Raw genomic sequence first — 15,238 nt, forward strand, 5'->3', positions numbered from 1 at the left:
ATAGAATAGTCTGCAACATCAGAACTTTATCTTCCAGTTCATTCTCTTCTTGCAGATGTAAGTTGGAAAGGACCAATTATGAAGATTTTGCAACTAGTTGGTGGAAACATTCTGCATTAAAAAGCATCTGATGTTTTAGAGTGGAAAGAGGCTCTTGGAAAAGTGGGATTTGGTGACAGAAGTGAAGGCAACAGGGTCCTGGTGCTTTTTGTGGTGTTTGACAGATATTTTTCTCTGTCCTTTTGTCAGAGTGCCAGGTGATGTGTCACCCAAAATGCTCAACTTGCTTGCCAGCTACTTGTGGGCTGCCAGCAGAATATGCCACACACTTCTCTGAAGCATTCTGCCGGGATAAAATGAATTCTCCTGGTCTGCAACTGAAGGAGCCAAGCAGCAGTCTACGTCTTGAAGGGTGGATGAAAGTGCCAAGGTATAAACATATCTTGGTCCCATATCAGGTGCTGGAACATGTGGAACAGTTCTGTATATTATCCTTGGTCTTATGATATGATAATTGGTACCTGTCCATTTTAATTTCTTACTACCACTGAAATTTGTCTCTCTAGGATTTCCATGCTTGTTTTCTTCGGAACCTGAGTAGAAAATCTAATGTGGTTTTTGTGCTTTTTTTTCCTCAGGAATAATAAACGTGGGCAGCAAGGCTGGGACAGGAAATACATTGTCCTAGAAGGAACCAAAGTGCTCATTTATGATGCAGAAGCAAGAGAAGGTAACTTAGCACTTCTAGGAACCTTTTAGTCTTCAGATATTGTTTGGTGAATGGAGAGGCTGAAAGAATGTTACTGTTTGCTGTGCCCATACCTAACTTAGCTAAAGTTTTTGTACTAAGGCTAAGTTGTATATTTTATTTCCCTTGCAGTTTTATTAGCTGGAATGTCATCATAATCCAGCTGTGAAACATCCGATGTGTCATCTTGCCATCCCAGTTACTTTCTCAGTACTTACTTGTTTGTTCTTATTCTTTCTCTATGTGTCTCGCTCTTCTCCCTGAAGCTGGACAGAGGCCTCTGGAGGAATTTGAGCTCTGCCTTCCTGATGGTGATGTAACTGTTCATGGAGCTGTAGGAGCTACTGAACTTACCAATACAGCAAAGACAGGTGAGAATCAATGAGATCAAATGGATATCAACTGGCTTGACATCATTTTGGAGCTAGTTTGGCAGAACAGAACTTTCTCCCTTTAACTTTCATTCTGTAACTGTGCAGTTTTGAGGTTACCTCTATTTGAATTAGGTGAATAGGTCAGGCATTCAGTTACACTTTGTCATGATAGTTGAACTGTGAATAAGATATTTATCAAGCCAAACGGAAGTAAATTTTAGTAGTTTGTAAGCACTCGTTTCATTTAAATTTCCTCTTTCAATGTTCTCTGTCAAGTGTGAAGTTTTATAATTCATGTCAGCATTGTGCTCTAACAAGAAAGATATTAACTTAGAAATATTGTGGAGTGAGCAGAATCCTTTATTATGAAAAATTGTTGATGTTTTGATTTGTATGTATTGTGTAGAACTGATGAAAAGATTGTGTATGTCTTGACTTTAACATTAAAAGATACAGACTATTAAAAACAGTTTTCCATAACCAATTTTTACAGACTTCTGAAAAGCATGCTTGAACAGTCCAGGGAAAACTTTAGTCAAGTACCTGTTTTTGTAGTTTTTCACAATGACTTTTCTTTCTCTTTTGAATAAAAGCCAAGATTGTATTTATTTAATAGAGCCAGCATTATATGTGTGGTTTGGATACATCAAGCTAATATTTAGCTTTAAGTAGCTAGCCTGTGCATTATCTGTAAAGGAGAAACCTATATCTAAATTGCCATGGTAACACATCATGATAAATACAACATTCTCTCCAATGAAGCTGAAAGGTGTTAATTTAAGTCCACTGACAATACTACAGAAACTAATCTAAGTCTTATTCTATCTATATAACATCTCAGATGTGCCATACATCCTAAAGTTGGAGTCTCATCCACACACCACTTGCTGGCCTGGTAGAACACTCTACCTCTTAGCACCCAGTTTCCCTGACAAACAGCGCTGGGTCACAGCACTGGAATCAATAGTGGCAGGTGGGAGAGTTTCCAGAGAAAAAGCTGAGGCTGATGCTGTGAGTATAAAAGTTTTATTTAATAATAAAATATTCTGGGAGGGAGCAGAGTTATGAAAATTAATTTTTCGATATTTGACATACTGAGGTTTAACTAAAGGTAAGTTAATATTTCTGCAATAAGATATATGAGTACTGGGTACTGTAGTTCATTGTGAGACTGATGGTTTATTTTACAATAACTCCCCCTTAGACTTGAAGAGTACCTTAAGAGCACCCAAAACTTTTTAGCTCTGTAATTGCAGCAAAAAGAGAAGGAAGAAAGCAGTTAGGACATGGTTTGAATTCAGTCTTGTAATGTACCACATGGAATGAGCAAACCTCAAAAGACAGAAAGAAAGAAACGAACAAAAAATTTTCTCTTCTGCCATTCATTAGTGACATTTTGTTTTTTGGGGGGGAGAGTGTTTTTGTTTTTTATTTTTGTTCCTGACAGGAATAAGAGGTTAAATTGGAGTCATTTTAGATAGCTTTTTTTTTTTTTCATTATCATTGTGCTGATGACTCTGTTTTCTGATGGAGGTTTTGCTTTATAGCATTGAATATTAAACAGTTAGCTCCAGAAGCAGTAAATAATTTGCTGGCAGGAAAGCATCTCTTCTCTCATTCTAACATTCCTTTTGTCTCTGAGAATTTGCATGCTCCACAAACACTTGGATTTTTTTTATTCTTCCTCTGGGAAGATTTCACTGCTCCACTGCAGGAGATTGAGAGACATGGAAAGAACAGGGGCTATAGTAGTTTCTCTCTGACTGTATTTTGGGTAGATAAATGTTTGTTAATTCTCCTGCAACTTTAAGTTTCTGAGAACAAGATATCTGTGCTAGGCTTTTCTCCTGTCTTAAATGATGAGCTTAAATTGCTAAAATGCTAATACATTGTTCAGTCTTAATTAAAACTAGGCAGCACAATTTTAGCACCAATATGCAGCTAAAATTGACCCAGTAGTTCTGCTAGATTAGGAACTAAGGGAAAAGCCAAATAACATTTTATCAATGCTGGATATTGTCTAAGAGAGAGAAAATGAGATAAAGATGAACTTAACAAGGAAAAATGTTTTTGTAATTTGCAGAAATTGCTTGGAAACTCCCTGCTAAAGCTAGAGGGTGAAGACCGTTTGGATATAAATTGCACAATGCCCTTCAGTGACCAGGTAATGATAATGCTCAGTTGGACCTTACTGAGTATTGGATATTCCATTCATACAAATTGTACCTTAACAGCAGTATGTGAGATTATATACTTAGTTATTGGATTTCCTGTTTTTCTCTTCAGTGGTAAACCATATAAGCCAAGCTTGCTCAGGGAGCATTCTGTGTTCTCCTCATGTAATGCTATTTTTTGTCATTGTAGGTAGTACTGGTTGGGGCAGAGGAAGGTCTATATGCCCTGAATGTACTGAAGAATTCCTTAACGCACATCCCAGGGATGGGTGCTGTCTTCCAAATTTACCTCATCAAGGATCTGGAGAAGCTACTCATGATAGCAGGTAGGATATGTTACCATTTGTCTTGGCGGTACCATTTTAATCCCTCTGTACTGCCAGGATGAAACTCCCTGCCATACAGTGCCAATGGGCTGGGTTTTCCTTTTAGTTTTTAGGTTCCTTTATTTTTTTTTAATCAGTGTATCATCAGGAATCAATTACTGTGGTTAACATAGTATTGTTTGAGATTTTCTTGTAAATGAATATGTGAATGAAAGCTCAGTTATACTACTATATTTGAAAGAAAGTGACTTCTCAATTTCCAAAGCTGAGGCAGGGAGAAAAAAGAAACAAAATGTTTCCAGCTTAGGTTTAGTGAAGGATTTAGGTCAGAATAGGTGTCCATGGTTCCTGTGTGAGCTCAGTACTCATGATGTTACTGAAGTTAAGCCAGTTGTCTGGTTTTTTGTTTTCTCCTTATATCTGGCTTTTGTAGACAAATGTGTAGGGCAGTAATACTGAATAGCTAGGCTAACTTCAGATGGAATCAGGTAGCACTTCTGAGCCACTGGCAGTCCAGAAAGACCAAAAGCAGCTTGTTCCTCCTTCCCCTGCTATGCAGCAGGTTGCCAAGAGAGACCCTGCAGAGCAGCTGTGGTGAAGGAGGAGCAGAAGCTGCTTAGAGTGCTCATCTCCTAATCGAGTTACTCTGGGGCTGCACATAAAGTGATGAAGGCAGAAGGATCTGTGACTATGTCCCAGAATCAGTCTCGGTCTGTAATGCTGTTCTTTGGGGCCCTTCTTCGAAATCTGTTGCAAGTTATGTTAACACAGAGAAGCTAAAGCACCTTGCACTTTAAGAAGCCCTAAAGGGTAAAAGAAAACTTTCTGGCTAATTTTGGACAGTGTCCTAGTAAGGCCACTCTTAATAATGCTCTGCTTGACCGTAGCAACACTAATAACCCATGGAGACAATGGTTATTCTCCCAGTGGATTTACTGCCTGTTGTGAGGTCGTTTTTGGCGAGTTTTCTGTTTCACTTTTAATAGAAAAATATGGAATGAATTCTACATGTATCATCTTCTGTGACTGTTACCACAGTAACAGTCTGCAATGATAAGCTGCTGCTTAGGTAACAAAACAGACTTTGGTAGAGATTAGGGAAGCTCTCCCTTGACAAAATGTAACCATTTTTGTCCCCAGGAGAAGAAAGGGCTCTGTGTCTTGTTGATGTAAAGAAAGTGAAGCAGTCTCTAGCCCAGTCACACCTCCCAGCCCAGCCTGATGTCACACCAAATGTCTTTGAGGCCGTCAAAGGATGTCACCTTTTTGCCGCTGGCAAGGTAGGATATAGTTTCTTCATGCGTCAGACTCCCGTTTAGCCTGCACTGAGTTTAATATAAATCAAATCAGCATCTTTATTTCGTTAACAATGAATTCAAGATCTCTATTATTGCCTTGAATCTTTTTCTTCAAATAAGAAGAGTTATGGTTGCAGGGTGGGGGAGGAGAGAGACTGAAGTGGAAACAAAGTGGAGGATCTACTACAAATATGAACAAATTCAGTCAGGATGACATGATGGTTTATCCTAAACTGTTACATAATAAGACATGTAGCACAGTTTGGTATAACTGCCTCCTCACAGTTGATTTCAGTTTTTAGATTTATAACTAGTCAATTCCATCCACTATTTGTTCTTGAGTGTTGTGTAACAGTTTTCAGGGTAGCAAATTTGCTTTATGCCTTGGTATCAATTGATAACGTTTGATATTTATGCTAATTCCTGGTTTTAATGTGGAACATTCAGCCACAGCAAAAATTCTCATTACGAGTTGCTTCAGCAGATTACTTAGATTGATAACAAACTGAACATCATTCAGTTCAAAGCTATGTTTAAGATCACAATTTGAGGGGTTAAAATTAGAGCTAACCTGTGTGAATTTGTTACTTTTAATGAAACATTTTTCTGTGGAAAAGCTTCTAATCTTTTAATAAGTTGTTTAAAGTATAAAAGAAATCACAGAAGCAGTTCAAGTCAATGTTCTCTTTTGAGAATGTGAAGAGACTGTTCATTATTTCGTAATTGCAATTACTACCCTATTAAAAATATTCTTGTTCATCCTTGCAAATCTCTCTCTGTAGTGAGAGGTACTTGGAACCGTTCCATGCGCTCAGCATTAGAATTTACTCTGTATTACCTTCCTGAACTATGCTTGTGATCTTCTTCATAGGTTGAGAATGGTCTTTGTATTTGTGCAGCCATGCCCAATAAAGTCGTTATTCTGCGATACAATGAGAACTTGAGCAAGTACTGTATCAGAAAGGTAAGCTTAGTAATTGCCTTCGGTAGCTAAGGGTAACACATTGCATTAAGACTTTGCTTTGCTTGGGAGCAACATCTTAGAGCTTTTTGCATACCTAAAAACATTGTTTGCCAGCTAAAATGATAGCAAAATACAACGTGCACTGTCTAAAATTGGAGTAGGCAACAATTTCGTGTTAGAAGAATTGACACATATAGAGAGAGGCAGAACAGAGTTGTGAATTTGGAGATACTGGACTCAGCTTAAATCACAGACTTCCTTTTTTATGCAAAACGGACTTTCTTCTTAATTATTCAGCAGTGTTCCCTCACCTCTGTTGTCTTTGGAGAAATCCACAACAAATTACTTCTGTCTTCTTTGCAATTAAAGAAGCAATGGATATCTTTTTTTTTTTTAATTACTCCTTTTTTTTTTTTTTAGTGTTCCAGTGAAAATCAAAAGGTAGTTGGTATATCTCCATCACAAGACATATTAGCTAGCTGTGTTTCTGATACCAGCCCTGATATATGTGTAATTTGGCACATGTGTAAATATATGTACTTTCCTGGACACCAGACAAGACAGTAGGATGTGGATCTCTGTGCCTTTGTACGTACCTCCTGTGCACGTGGCCACGTTTGCCTGCAACACCGGTACGGTACTGTACTAGTATATGTACTACTTCATTCTGCTATGCAAAGACATAAGAAGCAGAACTGCAGCTCTTCCTCAGACAGCAAATTATAAGCAGCTGACCCAGACAAGCCCAATGAATTACGAATGAATTTTATATGTTCATACACATCCATAAAAAATTAACAGAAATACCTCCTCAGAACAGAGGTATTAAACAGTGCCCGCCTTAAAAAGGACTGGTACCCAGAAACTCCCCTTCTCTGATTCACTAAGTAAGGGATGTTCAGGACAAAACATATGTCCCCATGACACAGGTTCCTGCTTCTAATGGAATAACCTGCTTCTGCAGGTTTCTTTGAACCCACTAGGTAAAGTTACAACATGACTGAGGCCATTCACTCCACTGCGTGCTATACTTGGTGGTGGTAAGGGAACAGAGTTGGCATAGCAATTCAGATGCTGGTCTCCTTGGAAGTAAAGACATCTTTGATGGAGAAGACCTTGACACAAACAGTATGGATGCCAGCAAACCTGGAACCTCTACCAGCTATTTTCAAAATGGCATCAAAAGCCTTGTGGCTGGTACCGACCCCTGCTCACAAGTGTAACGCCTGGCAATAGGAACCAGTGAAGATTTACAGTGACTGTCCTCTACCAGTGCTGTCACTCATCTTCTCCATAGTGCTGGGGGCCTTGGCAAGGGCTTACACGTAAAAGATGCAAAGGCGTGTTTTGGAAGGCAGGTTATCCACATATTCCAGGCTAGGAATGAAGCTGTGACTGTTCTAGTGCAGCTTTTCAGGAGCTGGGGCGGTTTTGGCTGGTATGCTTCTTTATGACCAGTCTCTGATTCAACTCTAACTGCTCAGTCTTGGTCTTGTTGTGTCATCTCCTGATACTTTGTTCAATTATGCAATCACTGGCATGGCTTTGACCTTCTACAGGTAGGGAGCCATTCCCTTCCACTCCAGACATTTGAGCTACAGAACAGAGGAATGTCTTCCAGAACAGTGTATCCTACCAAAAGGGAGAGGTTCACACTATAGTTAATATGCAGGTCTACGTAAAAGCATCAGTCCCAACAAAATAAAATTTGTCCATCCAGCAAGAGTACTTTTTAACCTATTTTAGAGAGAGAGCTAATGACTTTGAGGTTGCTGTCTCTCCTTTTTATAGAGGTAAATATTGCAATCTATACTCTTTCAGAATAAGCAAAATCTCTAAACAGTTATCGGGAACTAATACTGGTCTCTGTTTTCCTCTTCTTTTCCAGGAGATAGAAACCTCAGAGCCTTGCAGCTGCATCCATTTGACCAATTACAGCATCATCATTGGAACCAACAAGTTCTATGAAATTGAGATGAAGCAGTATACGCTTGAAGGTAGGAGACATTTCCTGGTGAACACACCAAGTGGCTCTACAGATTCTTTTGTTGAGACTAGGAGTACCACTTTTGAAAGAAGTTGGTGCTGATCAAGCTGTGCGTTTCTGTGTGCTTTACAGAGTTTCTGGATAAAAATGACCACACTTTGGCCTCTGCTGTGTTTGCTGCTTCCACCAACAGTTTCCCAGTCAGCATCATACAAGTGAACCCAACAGGGCAGAGGGAGGAGTACTTGCTGTGTTTCCATGGTAAGTCTGTTGTATGGTTGTTGCACTGTATCTGCTCTTTTCAGTATGAGAAACTGTCAGGAAATACCCAACCACAGCAGTAATAGAAAGCTGAACAGAGTTGACTTTGATACAAAGTAACAAAGATTTGTTGAAAACTGTGAATCTAAAAGCTGTGGAAGAGTTGTGGGGTTGCTGGCGGTATAAATGGTGAGATGTCCAGGATGTGGCATGAAAATGGCACATACTAATCCAGGCTACAGAAATGCTTTCGGTCAGTTTGCTTCTAGCTTTTGAGTTCTTTCTGCCTATATGTCAGTTACCACCAGTAGGTCTATATGACTGAAAGGAACACATTGCAGCGAACGTTAAAGGAAGGGACTGCACTGAATGTGAAGTGCAAACAGATGTTTAACCATTCTGATAGAATATTAAGGGTTTTTCAAACTTTGTAATTTTATCTGTCTTCAGATGAGATTTTTTAATCTTGTGACTAAATAAAAAGGTGTGTTATTTCTCATATAGCTGCTTTTGCTGGATCCCTAGCATAGCACCATGGCAATACACAGTAAATCTTTGAAAGCACACTAGCAGTAATTTTGCATGAATTGCAATAGAGTCTCTCAGTCTTCCCAACTGTAGATGAAATAATAACCTTACCTTAATTAGTGTAAAGAGAAGTGGAATTGTAGTGCCTTTTGGTACTGAAAGTACTCATAAATCTAGCCTGTTACTCATAAATCTACTCCTAAAACATCAGTGATGTCAGTTAGAATAATTTAACTGCAGAACTTGCCAAATACTAAACACCACATTGCTAAAAAGCCCACAGTTAACAGCCTTTGTCCCTTCAAAAGTAAATAAATAACATTCAGCTGCATACTCATGATATGAAATTACTGTTCTTGACAGAGTTTGGTGTCTTTGTGGATTCCTATGGCAGACGCAGTAGGACAGATGACCTGAAGTGGAATCGCTTGCCATTAGCTTTTGGTAGGTGTTGAGGGACGTTCACTTGGATTATGGACACTACTGAAATCAGGAAACACCCTTGTGGGAAAGGTGTTCTTCAGTCTCAGCGGTTCTGTTTACTCTTCCTTCCCTCAGTCCTCCCAGAAACTGGAAATTTTTCCATGATTCAGGATCATTACAAATCCAAGTGGCAAACCTTCTGACGTATAAACAATTTGAGGAAAACTAAACCAAAATATTTCCTTAGCATTCCTAGTCTGACTAAACTGGCTCGTGGATTTTTTTTTACTGCTGCTTTGAAATTCCTGAAATAGTTAAGAATGTATCATTCCAGTGTTCATCCTTCCAACCCTTTGCACTATCTAATCGAGTTTGTTCAGTTAATAGTCCACTTTAATGCCTTTTCCATGATACTTTTGTTAAAATTTTTGGGGTGCAGATGATAGTTAGAAAACAACAGTTCTTGCATCGCCCTATTTAGTAATATTGTTTATGTTTTATTACAGAAAACCCATGTCCTTAGTTTTTTTTTTACATGAACTGTAGGGTTCTGTTGGGTTCAGTGATGCTGTTTATAAGTTTGTAATAACAGCCATCTTTTGCATTGTGTTTTTCCTGCATTGGTGATGCTGCTTCAGCCTACAGGGAGCCCTATCTATTTGTGACCCATTTCAATTCCCTTGAAGTGATTGAGATTCAGGCACGCGCTTCTCTAGGGTAAGTTGTTCTCTTTGCATTGCTTTGAACAGCATGTTCTAAAGAGTGACCGAGTGTGTGTGCCTGCACGTGCGTGCGTACTTTCTTAGGAAAGTGTATAGTAGCCTCATTGTAAAGACTTTTTCCTGCAATTTTGCCCAGAACTCCTGCACGAGCCCACTTGGAGATACCAAATCCACGGTATCTAGGGCCTGCAATTTCATCTGGAGCTATCTACTTGGCCTCCTCCTACCAAGACAAATTAAGAGTGATTTGCTGCAAGGGCAATCTCGTGAAGGAGTCCAACAATGAGCACCACAGAGGCTCTTCTGCTACACGCAGGTATGATGAACTTTTTGTTATGTTTCAACCTATTGGCTGTGCATATTGAATGAAAACTTCATTCCAGACATCTTTTTTTTCCCAACAAATACTGATGCCCTTGTTCCGTTCTTAGAGGTTGACGTCTCACAGGAACAGCTCAAAGTAATGCTAGAATGGAACAGGGAATAGAGTCATCAATGTTTTTAAATCTAGAACACTAAGAAATGTTAACTCCATAGGAATATGTGGGTAATTATTTCCTCAACTTCGAAAACCAAGTAAAAGATATTTTGTGATCTTCAGCTGTTCTACTTTCATGTTGAAGTTGACTTGAAAGCTTGGTAAGCATAGTTGCTACAGATGTGACAATAAATGTCAATTGACTGTAACAGTCTCTAAATCCAGACCCCCCCCCCCCCTTTCTCTTAAATAACATGTTAAGAGTGACAGTGTCTTAGGAAACTGTGATATGATCTTGTTCTGTTCAGCCAAACAAGCATCCTTTAGCCAGATAAGTAAATACTGTGGCTCTGTGCATCAAAAAAATGAGGAATTGAGGCTTGTAGCTTATCCTAACCTTGCCTGAACATCCTGCAGCTAGTAACAGTTTTGTATATGGGAAGGCATAAATGAAATTTCAGTGCACTTTTATATGAAAAAAAATAATAAGCCAAAGGAGAATCTGTAGTTTTTTAGCTGTTACATGGATATGATTTCTATTAGCTATTCATTAAGGCACTCTGCTAGTTTTACTAATGTGGCAGCATAGGTCACAGAGGTCTGATGCTTTTCCGCTTAACACTACTGGGTGTTTGGGGAAAGTTCTATTTTTGCTAATAAAAAAATGTAACTTAAGGTTTTTGTCGCTCAGCTGTTCGCGTCCATTATTTTTGAATGACAGTAGCCCTAACAAGAGAGGTCCGCCCACATACAACGAGCACATAACCAAGCGGGTAGCATCAAGCCCAGGACCGCCGGAAGGTCCAAGCCACCCTCGAGAACCAAGCACACCACATCGGTACCGTGAGGGGAGGACAGAGCTGCGGCGGGACAAATCTCCTGGGCGCCCACTGGAGAGGGAAAAATCTCCAGGCCGGCTTCTGAGCACCCGCAGAGAACGGTCCCCTGGAAGACTGTTTGATGAGACCAGCCGAGGACGAATGCCTGTGAGTGGCACCAGAACTCCCCTCTCACAAGTCAACAAGGTAAGCTGGGAGTTTGGGGAACACCTCCATTCTCAGGAAAAGGTGTGGACTTCAGATGGGCTGCTGGTACTGTAAAGTAGACGAGCCCCACTTTACTTTTAATAAAACAGAGCAGATGTGAAAGTGTGTAATTCACTGGCCCTGGAGCATCTTCCCTTGTGCCAGTTCTATGTAATTGCAAAAGCAGCTTGACTCTGGAATAGGTTATAATCCTCCAGATGTGAAAGAGAAGTGCCTGCACCAACAGAAACGGAGCTATTGAAAACTTGAGAGGGAGAAGATGGCTGGAGAAAGGAATTTAGAAGCCTGCTGTGCTCAGAGTGACGCTGATGATACTTGCCTTTGTCAGTGGTTTAATTATGTCACCTAGAAGCAAGCAGGCCTGCAGCACTCACTCACTGAACAGTAGTTAGAGTGTACTGCGTCTGACACCTGTGCACATGTGAGAAAAGTGTGTGCAACTTATAACTGTCATTTTATTTCCCTGCCAGGTCTGGGACCAGTCTTCAGTGTAAGTCTCAACTAGACAAATTCACTCATCTTGACCTGCAGGAAAAAAAAAAAAAAAAGAGGAAATACACTGAGTATATGCACTCATATGTCATCTGCCCAGTTACCAAACAGCCTCCCTGGGCTAAAGCTAGCTCCACAGCAGGAGACCCGTGACACTTTTGAGGATTGTCCGCATCTCAGTTAATTTCTCCGCACTTTCCTGCACTCCTGTTTTTGCACTTTGTACTACTGTTACTCTTTCAAGCAGTTCATGAACTTTTTGTATTCATCTTAGTCCTTAGTAGTTCATCAAGAAAGTCAATGGGACTAGAATCCCGCCCGAATCTTTAATGTAGTTAGCACCCCTTACCAGATAACTAATCATAGTTCTGAGACATGCTGGGAATTCCTGATGGCCTTGATACAGACGGGCCAAGGTGACCGAGTTTTTCCACAGAAGGTGTGGTTGGATATTCTCTACAGAACTTGATAAACTTTTTAATTTTGATCGATCTGTTCACCTGCCACTTCTGAAAGTTATTTTGTTCTCACTAAAATTGCCCTAGAGCAGCTCCAAGGGGGAGGGAAGAATCTCGCTTTAAATGAGCCCATATGCCCTGCCCTGAGACAAAATGCTTCTCTCCAAGCTACTGGGGTGTAAGACTTTATCCAGGTCTTCTGCATGACAGTTCACTGCATGCTGCTGCACCATCACTGGCTGCTCTCTCTCCTTTTGGGTTGCTTTGCTAAGTAGTGTATTGTACCTCACTTGTAAATTAACTGAAACCTTTAGGTTGCACTGCAAAATAACCACCATTTATTACTGGAAATTTGGCAGTGAAGAGCTACAGGCCTTATTCTACAACAAGAATTACAGTCACAGTTGTATCCTCCTTTCAGCATTAAACATGGTCCATTCAGAAATTATATCCGCATAGTCTCAAATCTAAGAGCCTTTTCCCCAGAAAACGTCAAAGAAAGAAAAGCATGACGGAGAAGAGCAGCACAAATCACTTCTGTGACTGGTAACTTGTTGTACAATAAGAACCAAATGTCATGGCACAAGAGGATACTCTCAATAAACAGCTTTAGCGGTTACTGAATACACCTCCGCCTTTGCTTCTGCGTAGCTAACCTCAAGCCATTTATTGCTTTCTATTCTCTTTTGCTGTGAACATGAAGCAGAGAGCAGATGATTTTTCAAAGCAGGTTTCTGACCATTCAGCCTGCAATAGCAAGGCTCGAAGTGACCAACCATGTCCTTTACAACTGGAAAGAGCAAACCTGCAGCCGATCTTCCCTTGGCCACACTCAAACTTCTGCTAGTCCCTCGCAAGCCTGTGCTAACCTGTTCTAGAAATGCATAAAAATTCAGATGCCTTGTCAGTGTCCTTTGGCGAGTTTCATGAATAGTGTATTCTGTTGTCTGTTGGGTTATTTCAGATCAGATGATTTGGCAGGAAACTTGCTGAAAATTTTGTCTCCTGGTCTGAATATTTTGGAAGGTCACTGAGAGCAGTATTTAAATCTTTGCATCTCATGGAAGATCTACATGACCTCAGAAACGGGCTTGTTGAGTCCTGGAAGTGTGTATCTTGTGTCTTGTTCGTGAAATGCTTCCTGCTATAGAAATAGCTCAAAGGACTGTACATATTTACAAGAAACTTTATATTCGTAACAAAAGGGAATTGAATTGGTTTCTACTTTTTTATTGTAAACTGTGCAGTTTTTCAACACTAGCTTTTTGTTTTAATGGTGGTTGTGGACAGCCATCTTCAGACACTGGAGGGGCCTCAGCTTAATCCTCCTAGCTCCCATGAAGAAATATTGTAACATTAAATTGCAATTGAAGCTTGTTAGCATAAATGAGGTTTTAGGTATCTAAAAGTACGGAATTTTTCTTCATTACCTTTTTATTACTGACAAGGGAGGGAACCAGAGGGACAGTTCCAAGCTCCACCTGGAAAGTATTGAAGTTTGTTGTTGAACAATAACCAAATAAAACAAATAACTATCTCGACTGGCATGGTGAAATGAACGCTTCCTTCTACATAGAGTACCACTAAGCCATCCTACCATTGCACCCAGCATTAGAAGCTGTGTAATCTGTACGTAAGTGTCTAAGCTTACCAAAGACAATATTGTCTTTGACAATATTTAGCCTTTTAATAGTTGTTATTCCCTGAACAAGTAGCATAAATGGCTTCACCACGTTAAAGCATGTCCATATGAATGAAAACAGGCGGATTCATCCAAATATTTTACTATAGCAGCAGTCAGCTGCAACCACCTAGAGCTAAACACTCTGCCCTCTGCGGGGCGGAGTTAAAGACCTGAGTATCTGGGAAAACAGTCTGGCCCTGGTAAATGACCCACACATTTTGAGCTGGAAAAAAAAAAACATCTTAATTAATGATAGTGTGATCTAACGACAGGTTTGGGATTTATCCCAGCAATGTACTGGTAGCAAAGGGGACAGAGATAGTTACTCATCCCACTGCTGTAATATGCTGGTGCTTTAAGGCTTAAGAGCTGCAACTTTTTAAAAACCTTCACAAATCTAATTCAGATTGAGTACGACCTGCAGTTACTGTACATCTGAACTTACACCTGCTGGGAAAACTTGCTAGATCAGACTTAAATGTAAATACATCTATTTTTAACTGAACCAGTTTTTACAGGGTCTGAAGTATTCTTTCACAGGAAGAGGTTTTTAATATTCACACTGCTGCCTACAGTAACTTAATTTGTCCTCCTACTGTTCAGTGTTTTTGGTTTTGTGCACATAACCGCCCCCCATGCCCCCCCTTCCAGGGCTTGTTGGAGGGTGCGTGGGAGGATTACTAATAGCGCCTATTACATTTTGGTCTACATGACATTCTTCATGAAACTGCTCTACATAAAAAAAAAAAAAAGAAAAAAAAAGCTGCTTGATTTATCTATTGTGCCTACTATCTGATGTATATGATGAAATGCTAACTTGTTAAATGTTCCTTTATTTCTATTTTACTGTGCACAAAGAATACTTATTTAAAACTCATTGTTGCAGTCCTATGATGCATGACCAGAATTGTAACAAAACTAAAATTATTCCAGAAACTGGTGGAGTAAAAAAAAAAATTACTTACTGAGCCTTTTGATTATCAGGAATCCTGCACAAATCCACTTTCAGCTTCACTTCCACATGGTCGCTGCAAAAATTTAGGGGGTTTTCTTGGGTGGGGGGGGGGGGGGGGCGGTCGTTATTTCTGCTGTAGACACCAGCTCAAAGCAGGTAGCGGCTCCGCGCTGTATCAAAAGGCTCCGCCGCTGCTGCGGCCCGGCACGGCCCCCCCAGCAGAGCCTGAGCCGCTGCGGGCCGGGGAGCCGCGCGGGCGCTGACAGACCCGGCTCTTCGTCCAGCTTTTGCCTTTGCAAGAAGTAAGTAAGGGAACGCAC

The 15,238-nt window shown here is 40.2% G+C and overlaps 1 protein-coding gene across 2 annotated transcripts in view; it reads left to right on the forward strand.

Moving 5' to 3' along the window:
- Nucleotides 1-11,823, forward strand: part of CIT (citron rho-interacting serine/threonine kinase) — a 70,626-nt gene extending 58,803 nt beyond the window's left edge. For both annotated transcript variants that reach the window (XM_062589989.1, XM_062589990.1), the window contains 15 exons: nt 250-430; nt 639-730; nt 1,015-1,119; nt 1,964-2,133; nt 3,206-3,286; nt 3,487-3,622; nt 4,763-4,902; nt 5,792-5,884; nt 7,773-7,881; nt 8,004-8,132; nt 9,024-9,104; nt 9,722-9,800; nt 9,942-10,121; nt 11,005-11,308; nt 11,800-11,823. In XM_062589989.1, coding sequence (XP_062445973.1) covers nt 250-430; nt 639-730; nt 1,015-1,119; nt 1,964-2,133; nt 3,206-3,286; nt 3,487-3,622; nt 4,763-4,902; nt 5,792-5,884; nt 7,773-7,881; nt 8,004-8,132; nt 9,024-9,104; nt 9,722-9,800; nt 9,942-10,121; nt 11,005-11,308; nt 11,800-11,823 — 1,904 coding nt within the window. The remainder of the gene's footprint in view (nt 1-249; nt 431-638; nt 731-1,014; nt 1,120-1,963; nt 2,134-3,205; nt 3,287-3,486; nt 3,623-4,762; nt 4,903-5,791; nt 5,885-7,772; nt 7,882-8,003; nt 8,133-9,023; nt 9,105-9,721; nt 9,801-9,941; nt 10,122-11,004; nt 11,309-11,799) is intronic.
- The last annotated feature ends 3,415 nt before the right edge of the window (nt 11,824-15,238 follow it).

The sequence above is a fragment of the Rhea pennata genome, chromosome 17 (genome assembly GCF_028389875.1).
Source record: "Rhea pennata isolate bPtePen1 chromosome 17, bPtePen1.pri, whole genome shotgun sequence".
NCBI classification, from domain to species: Eukaryota; Metazoa; Chordata; class Aves; order Rheiformes; family Rheidae; genus Rhea; species Rhea pennata.